Raw genomic sequence first — 22,229 nt, 5'->3', positions numbered from 1 at the left:
CCTTGTGGTTTTTGTAAATATTAATTTTTAAAAAATCCCCGTCTTGTGGTTTTTGTAAAAATTAATTTTTAAAAAATCCACGTCTTATGGTTTTTGTAAAAATTAATTTTTAAAAAATCCACGCCTTGTGGTTTTTGTAAATATTAATTTTTAAAAAATCCCCGTCTTGTGGTTTTTGTAAAAATTAATTTTTAAAAAATCCACGTCTTGTGGTTTTTGTAAAAATTAATTTTTAAAAAATCCACGTCTTGTGGTTTTTGTAAAAATTAATTTTTAAAAAATCCACGTCTTGTGTTTTTTGTAAAAATTAATTTTTAAAAAATCCACGTCTTGTGTTTTTTGTAAAAATTAATTTTTAAAAAATCCACGTCTTGTGGTTTTTGTAAAAATTAATTTTTAAAAAATCCACGTCTTGTGGTTTTTGTAAAAATTAATTTTTAAAAAATCCACGTCTTGTGGTTTTTGTAAAAATTAATTTTTAAAAAATCCACGTCTTGTGGTTTTTGTAAAAATTAATTTTTAAAAAATCCACGTCTTGTGGTTTTTGTAAAAATTAATTTTTAAAAAATCCACGTTTTGTGGTTTTTGTAAAAATTAATTTTTAAAAAATCCACGTCTTGTGGTTTTTGTAAAAATTAATTTTTAAAAAATCCACGTCTTGTTGTTTTTGTAAAAATTAATTTTTAAAAAATCCACGTCTTGTGGTTTTTGTAAAAATTAATTTTTAAAAAATCCACGTCTTGTGGTTTTTGTAAAAATTAATTTTTAAAAAATCCACGTCTTGTGGTTTTTGTAAAAATTAATTTTTAAAAAATCCACGTCTTGTGGTTTTTGTAAAAATTAATTTTTAAAAAATCCACGTCTTGTGGTTTTTGTAAAAATTAATTTTTAAAAAATCCACGTCTTGTGGTTTTTGTAAAAATTAATTTTTAAAAAATCCACGTCTTGTGGTTTTTGTAAAAATTAATTTTTAAAAAAATCCAAGTCTTGTGGTTTTTGTAAAAATTAATTTTTAAAAAATCCACGTCTTGTGGTTTTTGTAAAAATTAATTTTTAAAAAATCCACGTCTTGTGGTTTTTGTAAAAATTAATTTTTAAAAAATCCACGTTTTGTGGTTTTTGTAAAAATTAATTTTTAAAAAATCCACGTCTTGTGGTTTTTGTAAAAATTAATTTTTAAAAAATCCACGTACTGGGGTTTTTGTAAAAATTAATTTTTAAAAAATCCACGTCTTGTGGTTTTTGTAAATATTAATTTTTAAAAAATCCCCGTCTTGTGGTTTTTGTAAAAATTAATTTTTAAAAAATCCACGTCTTGTGGTTTTTGTAAAAATTATTTTTTAAAAAATCCACGTACTGGGGTTTTTGTAAAAATTAATTTTTAAAAAATCCACGTCTTGTGGTTTTTGTAAAAATTAATTTTTAAAAAATCCACGTCTTGTGGTTTTTGGAAATAAAAAATATTTTTTACAAAATGCATGTCTTTTGGTTTTTGGAAATAACATTTTTATTTTAAAAAATCCAAATCTTGCTATTTTTGAAAAAAAATTACCATCTCGCAAATTTTCGACCCAAATTAGCATTGCAGATTTTATTTAGCTCACTTTTTTCTTTATGTCTGGCCTTGCCTTTTTTAAATATTGTTAGCAAGAGTTTACGCATAATTCTTTTACAGAGATTGAGAGACAATTAGATGTTATATTTTGTGCCGCAGCATGTTCGAAATGCAAGTACTTTTAGCCTGATTCGCAAAAAGTTTGTTAGCCATTTATTCAAGTGGGGGTTATACGAGTATGAGGAGTTTTCCTGTTGTGGATGTCTCTTCCTGCCAAACAGATTTGCATGATTTAATAATGTATAATTTTTTTATGTCTTCATTCTCCACAGTTTCCCTTTTCTTTAACGCTTTTCTGCCCTATGTTATGTTAATGCTTTATATGCCCCTTTTTTTGTTAAGAGAAAATATCTCTAAGGGGATTTGCATATGGATTATGAATATCTGCATTAAAAGCAAACGAATAAAATCAGAAAAGCTGTAAAGAAGGTTGAAGTGGGTGGGGGGATGGTTGCGTTGGGGTGAACATAACCACAGTTTGTTATTTTATGATTTGCAGAATTTTAAATTAGAAACGATTTACAAGAAAATTATGCAAGAATTGTGTAGCTCCATATTACGCCTTTGGTGTCTGCGTTATGGTATTTGGTACATGGATAACATGGCCCGACAAGAAGGATGGATGAATGTCCATTATTAAATGGGGGGCATATAAGAAAGATTTGAAGGTTTTTTTTTTTGGAATAAAAAAAAAACAGTGGAATTGGGTAGTAAAAATTTAAATGAAAAAATAAATGGTCGAGATGATGGGGTGTTTTGGCCCATAAGGAATGTGGGTTAAAAAAGGATTTTCTTCGCCTTTAAATTCCTCCAAAAATGTGCTTTAAAATCCAGGTTAACTGCTTTCGATTCATAAAAAAATAGTTAAAAATCTACATTTATGGGACTTTTGATCGTTTTTTGCAAAAACTACAAAACACGGATTTTTATAAATTATTTTTTTCAAAAAAATACAAGACGTGGATTTTTTAAAAACTATTTTTTTCAAAAACTACAAGACGTGGATTTTTTAAAAATTATTTTTTTCAAAAACTACAAGACGTGGATTTTTAAAAAAATATTTTTTTCAAAAACTACAAGACGTGGATTTTTTAAAAATTATTTTTTTCAAAAACTACAAGACGTGGATTTTTTAAAAATTATTTTTTTCAAAAACTACAAGACGTGGATTTGTTAAAAATTATTTTTTTAAAAACTACAAGACGTGGATTTTTTAAAAATTATTTTTTTCAAAAACTACAAGACGTGGATTTATTTAAAAAAATATTTTTTTCAAAAAATACAAGACGTGGATTTTTTAAAAATTATTTTTTTCAAAAACTACAATACGTGGATTTTTTAAAATTTTTTTTTTCAAAAACTACAGACGTGGATTTTTTAAAAATTATTTTTTTCAAAAACTACAAAACGTGGAGTTTTTAAAAATTATTTTTTTCAAAAACTACAAGACGTAGATTTTTTAAAAATTATTTTTTTCAAAAACTACAAGACGTGGATTTTTTTAAAATTATTTTTTTCAAAAACTACAAGACGTGCATTTTTTAAAAATTTTTTTTTTTCAAAAACTACAAGACGTGGATTTTTTAAAAATTACCAAGCACTGCCATGTCAAAAACCACAAGACGTGGATATTTTAAAAATTATTTTTACAAAAACCACAAGACGTGGATATTTTAAAAATTATTTTTTTCAAAAACTACAAGACGTGGATTTTTTAAAAGTTATTTTTTTCAAAAACTACAAGACGTGGATTTTTTAAAAGTTATTTCTTTCAAAAACTACAAGACGTGGATTTTTTAAAAATTATTTTTTTCAAAAACTACAAGACGTGGATTTTTTAAAAATTATTTTTTTCAAAAACTACAAGACGTGGTTTTTTTAAAAATTAATTTTTACAAAAACCACAAGACGTGGATTTTTTAAAAATTAATTTTTACAAAAACCACAAGACGTGGATATTTTAAAAATTATTTTTTTCAAAAACCACAAGACGTGGATATTTTAAAAATTATTTTTTACAAAAACCACAAGACGTGGATTTTTTAAAAATTATTTTTTTCAAAAACTACAAGACGTGGATTTTTTAAAAATTATTTTTTTCAAAAACTACAAGACGTGCATTTTTTAAAAATTATTTTTTTCAAAATCTACAAGACGTGCATTTTTTAAAAATTATTTTTTTCAAAATCTACAAGACGTGGATTTTTTAAAAATTAATTTTTACAAAAACCACAAGACGTGGATTTTTTAAAAATTATTTTTTTCAAAAACTACAAAACGTGGATTTTTTAAAAATTATTTTTTTCAAAAACTACAAAAAGTGGATTTTTTAAAAATTATTTTTTTCAAAAACTACAACACCTGGATTTTTTAAAAATTATTTTTTTTTCAAAAACTACAAAACCTGGATTTTTTAAAAATTATTTTTTTCAAAAACTACAAAACGTGGATTTTTTAAAAATTATTTTTTTCAAAAACCACAAGACGTGGATATTTTAAAAATTATTTTTTACAAAAACCACAAGACGTGGATTTTTTAAAAATTATTTTTTTCAAAAACTACAAGACGTGGATTTTTTAAAAATTATTTTTTTCAAAAACTACAAGACGTGCATTTTTTAAAAATTATTTTTTTCAAAAACTACAAGACGTGCATTTTTTAAAAATTATTTTTTTCAAAAACTACAAGACGTGCATTTTTTAAAAATTATTTTTTTCAAAATCTACAAGACGTGGATTTTTTAAAAATTAATTTTTACAAAAACCACAAGACGTGGATTTTTTAAAAATTATTTTTTTCAAAAACTACAAAACGTGGATTTTTTAAAAATTATTTTTTTCAAAAACTACAAAACGTGGATTTTTTAAAAATTATTTTTTTCAAAAACTACAACACCTGGATTTTTTAAAAATTATTTTTTTTTTCAAAAACTACAAAACCTGGATTTTTTAAAAATTATTTTTTTCAAAAACTACAAAACGTGGATTTTTTAAAAATTATTTTTTTCAAAAACTACAAAACGTGGATTTTTTAAAAATTATTTTTTTCAAAAACTGCAGAACATGGATTTTTTAAAAAATAATTTTTTTTCAAAAACTACATAACGTGGATTTTTTAAAAATTATTTTTTTCAAAAACTACAAAACTTGGATTTTTTAATCTTTTTTTCAAAAACTACAAAACGTGGATTTTTTAATCTTTTTTTCAAAAACTACAAAACGTGGATTTTTTAAAAATTAATTTTTTCAAAAACTACAAAACGTGGATTTTTTAATTTTTTTTTCAAAAACTACAAGACGTGGATTTTCTAAAAATTATTTTTTTTTTCAAAAACTACAAGACGTGGATTTTCTAGAAAATTGGATTGTTTAGAAAATATTTATTCCAAAAAATACAAGGCGTGAATTTTTTAAAAACTATTTTTTTTCCAAAAACTACAAGGCGTGAGTCTTTTAAAAATAATTTTGTTTCAGAAACTACAAGACGTATGTTTTAATTATTTTTTTAAAAACTACAAGACGTAAATTTTTTAAAAATTATTTTTTAAAAGCTACAGGACGTGAATTTTTTAAAAACAATTTTTTTTCAAAATCCACAAGACTTGGATTTTTTAAAAACTTCATGTCTTTTGTCGATGTCTTCGTCCTTGGAAAAAAAATGTTTAAATATTTTTAAAATAAATATTTTATTAATTAATTTTTATATTTAATCTCCACATTTTCCCTTTTCTTTACAGCTGCAACAAACGAAAAGTGGTGCCCCCTCAACACAAAAACAAGATTTAAGTTTTCTCAACGAAGCCTCCCCCATTTATGTGACCTCATTCAATAGTAATCATACGGCCTGTAATAGCACGACACTAACAACAGCTGGGGTTGCCGCATCGACGGGCACGGGCACAGCTGGTCTCATTAGTGCCACAACAATAACACCTACAGCTGTTGCATCGACCACAACAAATGCCACATTATCAAAACCCAAGACAGTACCAGCCAGTGGTGTAGCTTTATCGACAGCTATTGCAGGTGTGGGAGCAGCAGCAACAGCTGTAAAAGCAGCCTCACTTGGGCCAATAACCGGTAACACCTCAATAGCGGCGGATAGAAATGCCAACAATTTTACTCAGGCTTCAACAGCTCCAACAACACTAACATCATCATCATCCAGCACAACATCAACAACAGGCACCTCAACCTCAATATTGACAAATCACAATAGTATTTATCAATCGACAGTCCTTAGCAAATTACCCGCTTCATTGCCACATAAAAAGCTTACCATTGCTCGAAGTCTACAACATTTGGAGGTGAAAGAAGAAGACGACGATGATGATGAGTTGGCGGCATTAGGTGCCAATTTGTGTAACATCAATTTCATTAACTATAAAAATAAGCATGCCGAGATACCCACACCCACCAGCAGTACAGCCCCTTTGAATATTGCAGCACCATTTGTCACGGGGACAGCATCTCACATTGTGGCTGGTGCCAGCTCAACATTGGGTCGGCGAAAATCTCAACCGAATAACGTCATCAGCAATCACGCGACCAGCAACACTGTTACCGTTAGTGCCACCACAGTTGATGTTCATCATTCGGCTCAAGGAGGAGCATCAACAGCGTATCACGATCACATACCGCCGCCTTTACAAATACCCCCGCCCCATAAGGTGTATGTTGATGCCCAGACATTGACATCACCACGTTTAGCCAAGGAAGCACCAATTGGCTTACCCGATATAACTAAGACATCAACAACAACAACAACTAAAGCAGTTGCAACAGCAACAAAAGCGGTACAAGCTTTAAGTAACAATAATAATAATAACAATTTAAGGTCCTTAGCAGCTTTATCATCGTCGGCGGTGAGCAAAGCCACCACCACCAGTACGAGCATCACCACCACCAATAACAATAATTCATCACAGCAACAACAACAACAACAGCAGCAGCAACATTTACCTTATTATAATGTCCATCATTTGGGTACATTGCAACAGTTATCCAAACCATTGACAGCAACAATTCCCAGTATCATCACCTCCTCCACCTCCCCTTGTGTACCACAACAACAACAACAGCTTACCAGCAGTAATAATAGCAGCATTGCAAGTGCCAACGCTTCCAGTTCATACCAAACATCATCAATAATCAGCACCACAACAGCAGCAACAGGAACATCATCAGCAACAAAAGCCCTTAGCAGCAGCAGTAATATTAGTAATAATTGTGATTTATATAATATATCAGCAACAACTACAACAACAAGTAATCTTCAACAACAACAACAACAGAAGCAGCAACAACTACCACCACCGAGAAGAGAGGTAAGTCGTTTTCATGAGGAAAATTAAATTAAAAAGGATTTTGGTTAAGCCACCTAATATAAAACAAAGCATACTTTTAGGGATATTAGGTCAAAAGGGAAGGAATATTTTATATAGCCTCGATTTAAGACACTTTATATTGAGTTGTGTTACATTTTGAGGTTTCTTTTGTGAGAAGTCCGTTAGTGAAATTTTATGGAGAATAATTTTGTCTTTGGAGGAATTTTCCTAAAATCAAGATATAAGGGTCAATTTAGCATAAATTCGAAAAGCGTTCAAATTTAAGCAACAATATTTCCTTTTTGGATAGCGTTTGTTCGGAGACCCATAGTGAAATCAGATGTAGAGTATTTCCTCCATTGACATATATCACCTAAAATGAAAAGTTAAGGGAAATTTTGGCACATGTTCGAATGTAAGGCCAAATATTAAATAGTTGGTCCTTGAATTAAATCAGACTTTGGCCGCCCAGCGCCCCTTTTATTCCATATGCCCAGTGTACTCTACAAACTGAAACCACATTTAAGAATTCATACTCTATGCTTCCTTATCAGGTTTAACCTTAGTGACAATTTCTTCATTTAAAGCTGAATTATAATACTTTCCTTTTTTCTTCCTTTATTTTTTGCAGTTACTAACCGATGACGATGAGGATGAAACCGACGATATTTTACAACTGAATACAAATAGTTTATCAAATAATTTAACACAAACATTAAACTATAGTCCAAATAGCAGCATATCAAGAGGTGGATTTGAATTATTATTAGGTGATCAATCGTTAAGGCAGGATATAAGGTAAGTGGAAAACAATTTCTAAAATCGAAACTAAATACAAATTTTACAAAGAAAATTGCCTAATTTCAAACAAAAACTTAATGAAAATCTTATTCAGCTGTACAGAGGTATTTTATCCTGTAGAAGACGCCTACGGAGGTGTTCTATTCCATAGAAACCTCCTACGGAGGTCTTCTATACTATAGAAGCCCCCTACGGAGGTCTACTATACTATAGAAGCCCCCTACGGAGGTCTTCTATACTATAGAAGCCCCCTACGGAGGTCTTCTATACTATAGAAGCCCCCTACGGAGGTCTTCTATACTATAGAAGCCCCCTACGGAGGTCTTCTATACTATAGAAGCCCCCTACGGAGGTCTTCTATACTATAGAAGCCCCCTACGGAGGTCTTCTATACTATAGAAGCCCCCTACGGAGGTCTTCTATACTATAGAAGCCCCCTACGGAGGTCTTCTATACTATAGAAGCCCCCTACGGAGGTCTTCTATACTATAGAAGCCCCCTACGGAGGTCTTCTATACTATAGAAGCCCCCTACGGAGGTCTTCTATACTATAGAAGCCTCCTACGGAGGTCTTCTATACTATAGAAGCCCCCTACGGAGGTCTTCTATACTATAGAAGCCCCCTACGGAGGTCTTCTATACTATAGAAGCCCCCTACGGAGGTCTTCTTTACTATAGAAGCCACCTACGGAGGTCTTCTATACTATAGAAGCCCCCTACGGAGGTCTTCTATACTATAGAAGCCCCCTACGGAGGTCTTCTATACTATAGAAGCCCCCTACGAAGGTCTTCTATACTATAGAAGCCCCCTACGGAGGTCTTCTATACTATAGAAACCCCCCAACGGAGGTCTTCTATTCTATAGAAGCCCCCTACGGAGGTCTTCTATACTATAGAAGCCCCCTGCGGAGGTACTCTATTCTATAGAAGCCCCCTACGGTGGTCTTCAATTCTATAGAAGCCCCCTACGGAGGTCTTCTATTCTATAGAAGCCCCCTACGGAGGTCTTCTATTCTATAGAAGCCCCCTACGGAGGTCTTCTATTCTATAGAAGCCCCCTACGGAGGTCTTCTATTCTATAGAAGCCCCCTACGGAGGTCTTCTATTCTATAGAAGCCCCCTACGGAGGTCTTCTATTCTATAGAAGCCCCCTACGGAGGTCTTCTATTCTATAGAAGCCCCCTACGGAGGTCTTCTATTCTATAGAAGCCCCCTACGGAGGTCTTCTATTCTATAGAAGCCCCCTACGGAGGTCTTCTATTCTATAGAAGCCCCCTACGGAGGTCTTCTATTCTATAGAAGCCCCCTACGGAGGTCTTCTATTCTATAGAAGCCCCCTACGGAGGTCTTCTTTTCTATAGAAGCCCCCTACGGAGGTCTTCTATTCTATAGAAAACCCCTACGTAGGTCTTCTATTCTATAGAAGCCCACTACGGAGGTCTTTTATTCTATAGAAGGACCCTACGGAGGTCTTCTATTCTATAGAAGCCCCCTGCGGAGGTCTTTTATTCTATAGAAGGACCCTACGGAGGTCTTCAATTCTATAGAAGCCCCCTGCGGAGGTACTCTATTCTATAGAAGCCCCCTACGGAGGTCTTCAATTCTATAGAAGCCCCCTACGGAGGTCTTCTATTCTATAGAAGCCCCCTACGGAGGTCTTCTATTCTATAGAAGACCCTACGGAGGTCTTCTATTCTATAGAAGCCCCCTACGGAGATCTTCTATTCTATAGAGGCCCCCTACGGAGGTCTTCTATTCTATAGAAGCTCCCTACGGAGGTCTTCTATTCTATAGAAGACTCCTACCGATGTCTTCTATTCTGTAGAAGACCCCACGGAGGTCTTCTATTCTGTAGAAGCCCCCACGGAGGTCTCCTATCCAATAGAAGCACCCTACGAAGATATTCTATTCTATAGAAGCCTCCTACGGAGGTCTTATATTCTACGGAGTTCTTTTATTCTACAGAAGACTTCTACGGAGTTCTTCCATTATATAGAAGACTCCTACTGAGGTCCTCTATTCTATAGACGACTCCCTCGAAGTTCTTCCATTCTATAGAAGACTCCTACGGAGCTCCTTTTTTCTAGAGAAGACTCCTACGCATCTTTAATGTTCTACGGAGGTTTTCTATGTTACAGAAGACTCCTACGGAGGTCTTCTATTCTATAGAAGACTCCTACGGAGGTCTTCTATTCTATAGAAAACTCCTACGGAGGTCTTCTACTCTATAGAAGCCTCTACGGAGGTCTTCTATTCTATAGAAGGTATTCTATTCTATAGAAGCCCCCTACGGAGGTCTTTCATTCTATAGAAGACTCCTACCAAAGTCTTCTAGAAGTTCTGTTCTATTGTAGATTCCTGCGTAGGTTTTCTATTCCATAGAAGGCTTCTACGGAGGTCATCTATTCCATAGGAGAATCCTAGGAAGTTCATCTATTCTATAGAAGACCCCTATGAGACCATCTGTACTATAGAAGACCCCTATGACGTCATTTATTCTATAGAAGACTCCTAAAGAGGTTTTTTATTTTATGGAAGACTCCTTCGGAAGCCTTCTATTCTATTGAAGACACCTACCTAGGTTTTCTGTTCTATAGAAGGCTATTACCGTGGTCTTCTATGTTATAGAAGATCCCTACGGAGGTCTTTTATTTTACAGAAGACTGCTACATTGGTCTTCAGCCAGACTTCCCATGGAAAAATAACATATTCAGCCTTAATTTCGACCCCTTTTCTGCGGATACATATTTTTTTAATGTACCTTAAGCCATAATCCCTCAAGTCTGCGAAAAATATATTTTTAAATTTATTACCCTCGCAAGGCTTTACAATTGAACTCTCTCCCAGTTGTATTTTTTGTTTTCTTTTCTGGCATTAATTTTTATTTTGTTTTGTGTCAGAATTGAATAAAAATGGAAAAAACAAGCCACAGTAACCCACGGTCAGCTATATGAATGGGTAGACCGACAGAGTAACATGCTAAGCCCCGCACACATGAACTGGCTGTCAGAGAAAGAAACCGCACCAAACCAAACAATAACTCTACCGGAATTTTCACTCATTTGTAATCAGTTTTCCACAAATGAATGACAAGCCCCAATGAGTGAAAAAAACAAACAGCTACTTGAAATGAAAAATTACAAAAAATATCAACAACAAATAAAAGTGACAGATCACATCCCGTTGTAAAGTAACAGCAGCAGCATCAGCATTGTCAACATAAGCCATGGACCATAGATACCAATGCAGATAGCAGCAGTCATCAACATCTGCAATGTAACATATCCACATCCATAAACGCATTCTTACACACACACATTCACATTTTTATCATATCCATTTGTCCCCCATTCGTAGTTGCATTTTAATATTTATAAGCAAAAATTCCCTGGAAGTCCATAACAAATGAAAGTGCCCTGCATGCACTTCCAGGATGTAAATAACCACCTCTTGCAAAAAAATGCAATGGGGGCCATGAATTTTCATGGGCCATGCCATGGATTTCCTTGTGGAAACTGGACAACTGCATTGTAAATTGAACAACAAATGAAAAAATAAAAAATAACAAAACAAAAATAGAGAATATGAGTGAGAAATAACAGAATTTTCTACATTTACAACAGCCAAATTGTTGTTAAAGGAGTAGTTCTTCCGTGCTTCCTAAAGATGTACTCGAGGTCTTCTACAGTACTCCTGTCTTCTTAGGGTAAACTATTTCTTGCGTATTCATTAAAAGCTGTGCATTCACAATGGCACATGTAACTAAATTTAGTAAAGAATTTTAATTTTATTTTGCCTAAAAGTATGCTTTAGTTTGTTAACATTAATAAAAGGGATTAGTGATATGAAGCAATATACATAATTTCTTTTGAAAAGGAATTTATGGACATTGGAAAACACTTAATTGTGGATCCTCAAAACCAGTTAGATATTATTATCCTGCTGACCGTAGTTCTTGCCTTGGTTCCACCTAAAGATCTCCATAAAATGTTTTTTTTTATTAAATTACAAAGAAAAAAACTGTCGACGTAAATATCTTTTCTCAAAACTCTGTCTCTAAATGCCATCGATGCCTTAAGTAAAGAGGAAAACATTATGAAAACCGCATCGAGGAAATTCAATTTTGTTTGTCAATCCTGCTGGGCTGCGCTGTTCCTTCGAATTACATGCATTGGCAGTCAATGACATTTGTTATTTTAAGAAGACGACGATGACAACGGCCACGTTTACAAAACGGCAGATGACAGTTATTGATTTGATTCTCTGCTTCGTTTGTGGACCCTTTGCTCTTTCATTTGGCAACAACAATTCGCTTAACATTATCATCAGCCGTGAAGGATGATAAACTTTACAAAGAAGAAGCCACATTTTCACAAAGTGTAAACTAAAGATAAGGATAAGAAAAAGCGTTTGGAATGCAGGAAGCCTGAAGAAAAGAGTTGGAAAACAGAAGAATAAAACTTGGTTGGCTGAAAATGCACATGATATTTTAAAGGAATTTCTGCATCCTCAATGCCTTTGTAATCCCAGACTCTTGCGATTGGTATTGACTTGCCATTAATCCATAAATTTATTCCGTTTGTTTATTTCTCTTTTTTTCGTTTGTGTCCTTTAATGGGATTTTCCGCTCATTAGGCAATGGTTGTGTAAATATTGGTTGTTAATGTTACTACTACAACTGCTGTTGTTGTTGTTTTACTTCTATGTGTTTCATTCCTATGTGTAAATATTTGTAATTATTTAAACAGGTAGTTGTTATAAAATAGTTGTTGTGGAAATTTTCCACTTAACCGCCAACATACCACTTTGTGGCAACACATTTCGACAAGTTGTAAAAAAGAGGTCATAATTGGAGAGGGAGAGGGGGATAGGGTTTGACATTAACCGTTATTATTAGCGGCAAGTAGTTTGGGTGCATACGGTTTTCTTTTATGAGAAGACTTGGGGAACCTTGTGGTATTCTATAAATAGAAGTGGTCTTCTTTCAGAAGACATGTAAGCCTTCAATAAGAAGTTCCGGAGGACATCTATAAGAGGACTAGGAGGTCTTCTATAAGAAGACATATATGTCTTCTATTCTATTACGTGGAGGTCTGCTATATGAACCACTAGAAGTATTCTTCTGTAAATAGACGTCATCTATGGACCACGAGGTCTTCTATAAAAAGACCTACAAGTCTTCTATCCGAGTACGTGGACGCGTTCTGTATGAAACCCTATAAATCTTCGTCTATAAATAGACGTGAGGGTATCATATATGAAGAACTTGAGGTCTTCTATAAGGAGACCTTGAGGCCTTCCATAAGGATACCTTGGGGTCTTCTATAAGAACAACTTGAAATCTTCTAGTATCGGACCTGGAAGTCTTCTATAAGAAGACATTGAGGTCTTCTATTAGAATACCTTGAGGTTTTCTATTGGACGACCTGGAGGTCTTCTACTGCTGGACCTGAAAGTCTTCTACCAGAGGTCATGAAGGTCTAGAGGTCTTCTTTGAGAAAAAATAGAAGTAATTTATGAGAAGACATGGAGGTCTCCTGAAAATCTACTATGAGAAAACCTGTACATCTTCTATGAGAATGTGTAGAGATTTTCTGTGAAAAGACCTTCAAGTATACTATGAGAAGACACAGAAGGCTTCTGTAGAACGACGTGGATATATAAGAAGAAGTCCTGGAGATCTACCTTGCGAAAATGTAAAAGCCTTCTGTGATAGAACCTTCAGGTCTTCTATTCGACTTCCAATGAAGTCTTTTAAGAAAAGACCTAGACCTAGGTTCCAGCTTTTTATTTGACTTCCAATGAAGTCTTTCAAGAAAAGACCTAGACCTAGGTTATCTATGTGAAAACCTGGGCAAGGCCTAGAAGTGAGAAGATCTTGAAGGCTTCTATGAGAAGACTTGCAGCCTTCTTTGGGAAGACCTAGAAAATTCCTGTAAGAAGACCTGGAGCTATAAGAAGATCTGGAGGCCTTCTATGAGAGGATCTGGACGTCTTTTTGAGAAGATGTAAAAGATTACTGTGAGAAAACGTTGAGATTTTCTATTGCCTTATGTAAGAAGAGCTGTAGGATATTCTATATGAAGCTCTGGAGGTCTTCTACAAAAAGGCTTGGAGGTCTAATATCAGAAAAACTGGAAGTCTTTTATGAGAATACCTAGACATCGTCTATGAGAAAGACCTAGAAGTCTTCTATGTGAAGACATAGAAATCTTCTATGATCAGAAGGCCTTCTACGTGACCTAGATGTACACTATGAAAAGACATGGATCTATAAGAAGACTTGGAGGTCAGTCATCATTGAGAAAATTTGAAAGTATTCTGTGACAAAACCTCTAGGTCTTCTATTGGAAGACTATCAAGTCTTTTATGAAAAGATCTGGACGATATTTTATACGAATCCCTGCAAGCCTTCTACGAAAATACCTCGAGATCTGCTATCAGAAAACCTAGAGGTATTTTTTGGGAAGACCCAGAGGTACCTTCTATTAGAAAACCTAGGAGTTTTCTATGAGAAGACATAGAAGTCTTCTATGATAAAACATAGAGATCTTTTATGAGAAGACCTAGAAGTTTTCTGTCAGAAGACCTAGAAGTCTTCCATGGGAGGACCGAGAAGTCTTCTATGAGAGAACATAGCGATCTTCTATAAGATGTGATGAGTCTTCAATAAGAAAACGTGGAGGTCTTCCATAACCAGACTTCCATATACAAAGATGAGAAGACATAGAAGTCTTCCATGCGAAAACTTAGAGATCTTTTATGAGTAGACCTAGAAGTCTTCCATGGGAGGACCCAGAAGTCTTTTATGAGAGAACATAGCGATCTTCTATAAGATGTGATGAGTCTTCAATAAGAAAACTTGGAGGTCTTCTATAACTAGACTTGGAGGTCTAATATACGTAGACCTGGAAGTATTTTTCTACTACCGGAACCGGAGGTCTTCTATAAGGAGATTTGGTCTTGCAGGTCTTCCGTAAGGAGGTTTGCAATTTTATTATTAGAGGACCTGGAGGTCATCTATTAGAGGATCTTCCATTAGAAGACCTGAAGGTCTTCCATTAGATGAGGAGGTCTCTCAAAGAAAATCTGGAGATCTTCCCAATGAAGACCTGCTGATCTTGTCAAAGACGACCAGGGGGTAAGAAGTAGACCTGGAAGTCTTCTTAAAGAAGACCTGGAGGCCTTCTCAAGAAGACCTGAAGATCTTCTCAAAGAAGACCAGGAGATCTTCTCAAAGAAGACCAGGAGATCTTCTCAAAGAAGACCTGGAGCTAAGAAGAAGTCTTCTCAAAGAAGACCTGGAAGTCTTCTCAAAGAAGGCCTGGAAATAAGAAAACGTGGAGGTCTTCTTCCATTAGAAGACCTGAAGGTCTTCCATTAGATAACCTGGAGGTCTTCTCAAAGAAAACCTCGAAATCTTCCCAATGAAGACCTGGACCTGAAGGTCATCCTGAACTGGAGGTCTTCTCAAAGAAAATCTGGAGATCTTTCCAATGAAGACCTAGAAATCTTCTCAAAGAAGACCTGGAGGTAAGAAGAAGACCTCCAGATATTCCCAAAGACGAGCAGGAGGTAAGAAGAAGACCTGGAAGTCTTCTCAAAGATGATCTGGAGGTCTTCTCAAAGAAGACCTGGAGGTCTTCTCAAAGAAGACCTGGAGGTCTTCTCAAAGAAGACCTAGAGATCTTCTCAAAGAAGACCTGGAGGTATTCTCAAAGAAGGCCTGGAGATCTCCTCAAAGAAGACCTTGAGATCTTCTCAACGAAGACCTGGAGGTAAGAAGACCTCCAGATCTTCTCAAAGACGAACAGGAGGTAAGAAGAAAGCCTGAAAGTCTTCTCAAAGATGGCCTGGAAATCTTCTCAAAGAAGACCTGGAGGTAAGAAGAAGACCTCCAGATCTTCTCAACGAAGACCTGGAAATCTTCTCAAAGAAGACCTGGGGGTCTTCTCAAAGAAGACCTGGAGACTTCTAAAAGAAAACCTGGAGATCTTCCCAAAGAAGACCTGGAGATCTTCTCAAAGAAGACCTGGAGATCTTCTCAAAGAAGACCTGGAGGTAAGAAAAAGACCTGGAGATCTTCTCCAAGAAGACCTAGAAGTAAAAAAAGACGTGGAGGTCTTCTTCCATTAGAAGACCTGAAGGTCTTCCATTAGATGACCTGGAGGTCTTCCCATAGATGACCTGGATATCTTCTCAAAGAAGACCCGGAGATCTTCTCAAAAAGGACGTGGAGGTAAGAAGAAGACCTCCAGGTCTTCTCAAAGACGACCAGGAGACAAGGAGAAGACCTGGAAGTCTTTTCATCTGATAGAAGACCTGTAGGTATGGAGATCCTCCCAATGAAGACCTGGAGATCTTCTCAATGAAGATCTGGACCTGAAAGTCTTCCAGACCTAGAGGTCTTCCCAAGGAAGACCTAGAGGTCTTCCCAAGGAAGACCTGGAGATCTTCTCAAAGAAGACCTGGAGATCTTCTCAAAAAGACCTGAAGATGTCCTCAAAGAAGACCTGGAAGTCTTCTCAAAGAAGACCTGAAAGTCTTCCCAAAGAAGACCTGAAAGTCTTCCCAAAGAAGACCTGGAGATCTTCTCAAAAAAGACCTGGAGATCTCCTCAAAGAAGACCTGGTGATCTTTTCAAAGAAGACCTGGAGGTAAGAAGAAGACCTCCAGATCTTCTCAAAGACTACCAGGAGGTAAGAAGAAGAACTGGAGTTCCTCTCAAAGAAGACTTGGAGGTCTTCTCAAAGAACACCTGGAGGTAAGAAGAAGACCTAGAGATATTCTCAAAGAAGACCTGAAGGTAAGAAAACGTGGAGGTCTTCTTCCATTAGAACACCTGAAGGTCTTCCATTAGCTGAACTGGAGGTCTTCCCAAACAAGATCTGGAGGTCTACTCAAAGAAGACCTGAAAGTCTTCTCAAAGAAGACCTGAAGATCTTCTCAAAAAAAGACCTGGAGATCTTTTCAAGGAAGACCTGGAGATCTTCTCAAAGAAGACCTGGAGGCAAGAAGAAGGCCTCCAGATCTTCTCGAAGACGACTAGGAGGCAAGGAGAAGACCTGGAAGTCTTCTCAAAGAAGACCTGGAGGTCTTCTCAAAGAAGACCTGGAAGTCTTCTCAAAGAAGACCTGAAAGTCTTCCCAAAGAAGAACTGGAGATAAGAAAACGTGGTGGTCTTCTTCCATTAGAACACCTGAAGGTCTTCCATGAGATGATCTGGAGGTCTTCCCAAAAAAGACCAGGAGATCTTCTCAAAGAAGACCTGAGATCTCCCCAAAGAAGACTTGGAGGTAAGAAGAAGACCTCCAGATCTCCTCAAAGACGACTTGGAGATCCTTCTTGGAGGACTTCCATTAGATTGCCTGGAGCTCTTTCCAAAGAAGACCTTTAGGTCTTCTCAAAGAAAACCTGGGTATCTTCTCAAAGAAGACCTGGAGATCTTCTCAAAGAAGAACTGGAGGTCTTCTCAAAGAAGATCTGGAGATCTCCTCAAAGAAGATCTGGGATTTTCTCAAAGAGGATATGGAGGTCTTCTCTAGCAAGACCTGGCGGTGTTCTTTAAGAGGACCTGAAAATCTTCCACAATTTTTGCACAATAAAACCTGGGGGATTCTATAAAAACCTCGAGGTCTTCTAGGATATGACCCGGAGGCCTTCTATGAGCAGACCTTGAGGCCTTCTGTCAGAAGATCTAGAAGTATTCTATGGGAAGTTCTGGAGGTTTGCTATGAGATGATGGTGTTCTTCTAGCGGATGACCGGGAGGTTATGTATGAGAAGATCTAGAAACAGAGGTCTTCTATGGGAAAAAGCTTGAGGTCTTCATGATGTTTTCTAACAAAACACCTTAAGGTGTTTTATAAGAAGACCTAGATGTCTTGTATGACATAACCAGGACGTCTGTTATGAGAAGGCCTAGAAGTCTTTTGGGAGAAGATGTAGCAACTTCTATGAGAAGACCTAGATGATTTCTATGGGAAGATCTTCTATAGTAATATATAAGCAGGTATGTCTTCTCCATGACGACCCGGAGGCCACCTATTAAAAATAACTGGGGGCCTATTATTAGTAGGCCTGTGCGTCTGCTATGAAAGAACATAGAAATTTTCTACAAGATGTCTTGTAGATCCTCCACGAGAGGAGTTTTCTATGAGAGAACTAGAGCACATCTATGGGAAACCTGTAGTTCGATTTTCTAATTTCGCTATTTAACGATATTTTTCGGCATCTTGGCGGCCAATAAAAAAACATCCGTAAAGTTCTACCGATAGGAAGACTGTTGTCAACTTGTCTTGAACTTTTCATTCATAATTTTGCGTTTTAGTTTTACCGATTTTTGTAGGTAACTTTAAAAATGGGTTAGAGAATCGCATTACAGGAGGTCTTATATAGGAAGGTATCCTATTAGATGTCAGGAAGTCTTCTATAAGTAGACTAGGGTGTCTAGTGTAACAAGACGAGAAGTTTTTTAAGTGTATCAGCAGAAAGTCTTGTATAGGAAGGTGTGGAGGTTTTCTATAAGTACACATGGCGGTTTCTGTGAGAAGATTTGGTGAAAGTCTTGCATAGGAAGGTGTGTGTGGAGGTTTTTTTATAAGTAGACATGACGGATTCTATGAGAAGATTAGGAGTTCTTTTACGAGAAGACTTAAGTGTCATGTCAGAAGAACTACAATGAGAAGACCAATAGGTGTTTTATAGGAAGACGTATATGTCTTCCAACAAAAATATATCTAGGACATGGTGGTCTACTAGGAAAAGGCCTGCTGTAGGAACACACGTAGGTTTTCTCTATGAAGACCTGGAAGCCTTCCAAAGAAGACCAGGGAATTTCTATAAGAAAACCTTTATGTTACTATGAGAAGACCTAGTAATCTGTTTGAAGTCTTCAACGAAAAGGCCTGGAGTACTTCCATTAAAAACTGTACATTTTATAAGTATATCCGAAAGACCTTAGCATGATTTTCTCTAAAAAAAATACAAAAGCAATTAGTGCTTCTAAATTATTAAAACAAATTTTATGTGCAACAATTTTCTTCATCGAGGGCCATGAACCTTGTGTTTTTACTACCTCGGATATTTCCACATCTTACACAACCAACATCCGCACCTTCAACCCGCCATTGATTGCCAGCCGCTTTATTTAATAGGCCACATAAAAATTGCCGAAATTTATTTTACTGGAAGAAAAAGGAGAAAAATCCTTTTTTACTCTGCCCATCATAAAAAAACCAACAGCAGCAGCAAACACTTTTACCCTTTTTTATGGAACAGGGGCACCTCAACCAACATCCACCAACAACACTAACAACAATTTTAGCAATTTTATGATATTTACCAAGGAAATCTACTTAGGCCTTGCGTACCGAGCACAGGCTCATGGAATTGCATGGTTTTCACAGAATCATAAATAAATTTGTTAGGCTACAGGTTTCCTTGTTAGAGGAGGAGGAGAGGAGAGAAAAAAAAGGTCCTTGGCATCATGACAGGTAGCCAGGTAGTCATAAGAAAATATTTGCTACTGCTTTCCCTAAAATATCTTACCTGGGTGTAGTTGGTGTGGAAATTCCATTACAAGTTTATTGAATTTTGTTGTTGCTGTTGTTGTCTTGGGTGACAAGAAAAAATTTAACTGTGAAATTATGAAACTCCACATGTTTAACATGTGTTTGGGGGTAACCTGGCTGACACCTTATGTTCAATACGAAGTTATACACCTACACCCAATTTTGTTTGTTAAGTGTTGGCAAGTGTTCAGCAATAATCACCATTGGCACGTGATGAAATGAAAGGGCAGAGGATATGTTACGCTTCAATGTTCCTTGGAATGTTCCTTCCTAACTTGTACGGCAAATAGAAAAGAATTTCCCAATTTTGTTGTTTTTCTTTTCTTTGTCTGGTAACATAAATTTCCCCTTTTTGCTCGAACAAGTCAAAGGGAGTGCAGAAGCTTTTGTTTTTTTCTTTTTTTTGGGAAACTTTTTGCAAGTGTCTTATATTGCTGATAAATGAAGAAAGAAAACTAATTTGTTGTAACGTAGTAGAAGCAAATTAACATGTGTTTCATGTTTCAAAGAGGAAAAAAGAGAAATGGAATGAGTTAGGGAGTAAGTGGTAGAGGTGGAAGAAACAAGAGCAACCTTTTCTCTGGTCAGATCAAGTCACAAATTAATTGAAATGAAATCATTTAGGAATTTGGAAGAAAGGTGGAACAGTTTTGTTTAAAAAATTAAATTAAAAATGTAGTTAAATAAATTATTGTACTGATTGCACTTAGTATTCTGATGTATGTATATAGTGCTGTATACCTATGGTAAAAAACGTTTCCTAAAGGATGGCTTGGCAGTTATTTAAGAAGACTTGAATGTACTTTATAGAAAGGCCTCTGAATCGTTTACAAAAAATCTTGTGATGTTCTATAAGCAGACCTTAATGTCTTCTACAAGAAGACCTGGTTCTATACTCTAAAGAAGACTTGGAGGTCTTTTATAAGAAGACTGGAAGTCTGCTATACGAAAACCTTCAGGTCTTTCATAAAAACTGGACCTTCGAAGTACCAGACATTGGAAGGAAAGGTTGTAAGACTTACCTATGGATATTGACAGTTTTTGGTGAGGTGTTTAAATTTTATAGAAAATTTTGAAAAAAATGGGGTCTTCTGTTAGAAGAAGAACTGGATGTCTTATATAAGAAGACGTGAAGGTCTTCTATAGAACGACTTGGAGTTATTCTACAAAAAAGCATATAAATCTTCCATATGAAGACTTGGAGACTTCTCTGAGTCTTCTTCTCAGGTCTTCTAAAAGGAGACCTGTAGGTTCTAGATCTGGAGGTCTTCCATAAAAAGACGTCGGGTTCTTAGAGATAATATACAGCAAAGCACATAAGTCTTCTATAAGAAGACATGGAAGTCCTCTGTAAGAAAACTGGAAAGTTTTCTATAAAAAATCTAGAAGTCTTCCATAAAAAGACCTGGGTCTTCAGAATAATGTTATAGGAAAGCATATATGTCTCCTATAAGAAGACCTGAAGATTTCAATAAGAAATCCTGATGCTCTTTTATAAGAATAAGTCCTCTACGAAGAGACGTGTAGGTTTGCTAGCAGAAAGTTTTCTAAAGGAAGAACACAGGTCTTCTATATCAAGACATGTAGGTCTACAATAAGAAGGTCTGAAAGTTTTCTATAAGAAGACCTGTAGGTCTTCAATAAGAAGACATTAAATCATCTATACAAAGACCTGGAAGTCTTTTAAAGCAAGAAGGGAAGATTATTTATAAGAAAACCAGGAGGTATTCCATTAAAGGTCCTGGGGTCTTTTATATAGAAATACAAATACCTGTAGGTCTTTTAAGGAAAGCTGGAGATCTTGATACGAAGATATCAAGTCTTTTATAAGAAGCTCCGGTCTGCGTTTAGAAGACCTAAAGATCTACTATAAGAAGACGTGAACATATCCTATAACGAGACATCGAGGTATTTCTGGTTTTCTATAAGGAGACTTAGAAGTCTTCTATTAGAAGACTTGAATATAGAAGTCAGACCTCCAGGTCCGCTTATAGAAAATCTCCAGGTCTGCTTATTCAAGAGTTTCAGATCTTCTAACAGAAACCAGAACTTCTTATAGAAGATTTTCATTCTTCTTTTGGAACAACTACTGGTCTCCTTGTGTTCTTCTGTGAGAGACCTGGAGATCTTCTGCAGGCAGACTTTGAGGTCTTCAAAAAGAAGATCGCAGGTCTTCTATAAAAAGTTCTGCATTTCTATAAGGAAGAATACCTAAAATAAGAAGGCCAGAAAATTTTTTTAAGAAAGATGACAGGTCTTCTATAAGAGGTCCTTACCTTCTATAAGAAGATGTAGAAGTCTTCAATAAGAAGACATGGAGGTTTTCTATAAGGGGTCTAGAAATCATCTATAAGGCGACCTGAATATCTTCTATAATAAGTCCTGAACATATACAGGAAGACCTGTTGGTCTTCTCTAAGTATACTAAGTCCGGGAAATTTTCTATAAGAAGATCTTGAGGTCATCTATAAGAAAACTTGAGGTCTTCTATAAAATGGGACGGGGTCTTTGGTGGTATTCTTTAGAAAAGAATATATGAAGTCCTGGATGCTTCAATAAGAAAGCGTGGAGATTTCTGTAAGAAGACCTGGAGGTCTTCTATGAGCAGATCTGGAGATATTTTAAAGTTTTCAAAAAGAAGAAGTGCTTACCATTTTAGCGAATATTTGCGAACTATTGTGGGGGAGCTGCCGGAAGGAGTTGGCCTATAAACACCACCCTTGAAGTTAATATTCGAAGAAATATTACGATATGCAAAGTGTGGACCAACGCAGCATTCGGTTCGAGAGCTGTCGTGCGCACCAGACACTACACATGCTGGCTGTAGGGGTTTTTGCTGCTTTCGGGTCATTTTCTCAAGAAGTATGGACATGCAACTCAAAAAATTTGAACCATCGTAAAAGGGGGGATAATG

General features: G+C 35.7%; 1 protein-coding gene across 2 annotated transcripts in view; it reads left to right on the top strand.

Moving 5' to 3' along the window:
* The window catches only part of sdt (MAGUK p55 family member stardust), a 373,248-nt gene that overhangs the window by 212,008 nt on the left and 139,011 nt on the right, over window positions 1-22,229 (top strand). For both annotated transcript variants that reach the window (XM_073976794.1, XM_073976801.1), the window contains 2 exons: window positions 5,353-6,942; window positions 7,574-7,740. In XM_073976794.1, coding sequence (XP_073832895.1) covers window positions 5,353-6,942; window positions 7,574-7,740 — 1,757 coding nt within the window. The remainder of the gene's footprint in view (window positions 1-5,352; window positions 6,943-7,573; window positions 7,741-22,229) is intronic.

Source organism: Musca autumnalis, unplaced genomic scaffold (genome assembly GCF_047663935.1).
Source record: "Musca autumnalis isolate F117 unplaced genomic scaffold, ASM4766393v1 scaffold_3, whole genome shotgun sequence".
Lineage (NCBI taxonomy): Eukaryota > Metazoa > Arthropoda > Insecta > Diptera > Muscidae > Musca > Musca autumnalis.
The sequence above is the reverse complement of the archived record's forward strand: the minus strand, read 5'-3'. Positions and strand labels throughout refer to the sequence as shown.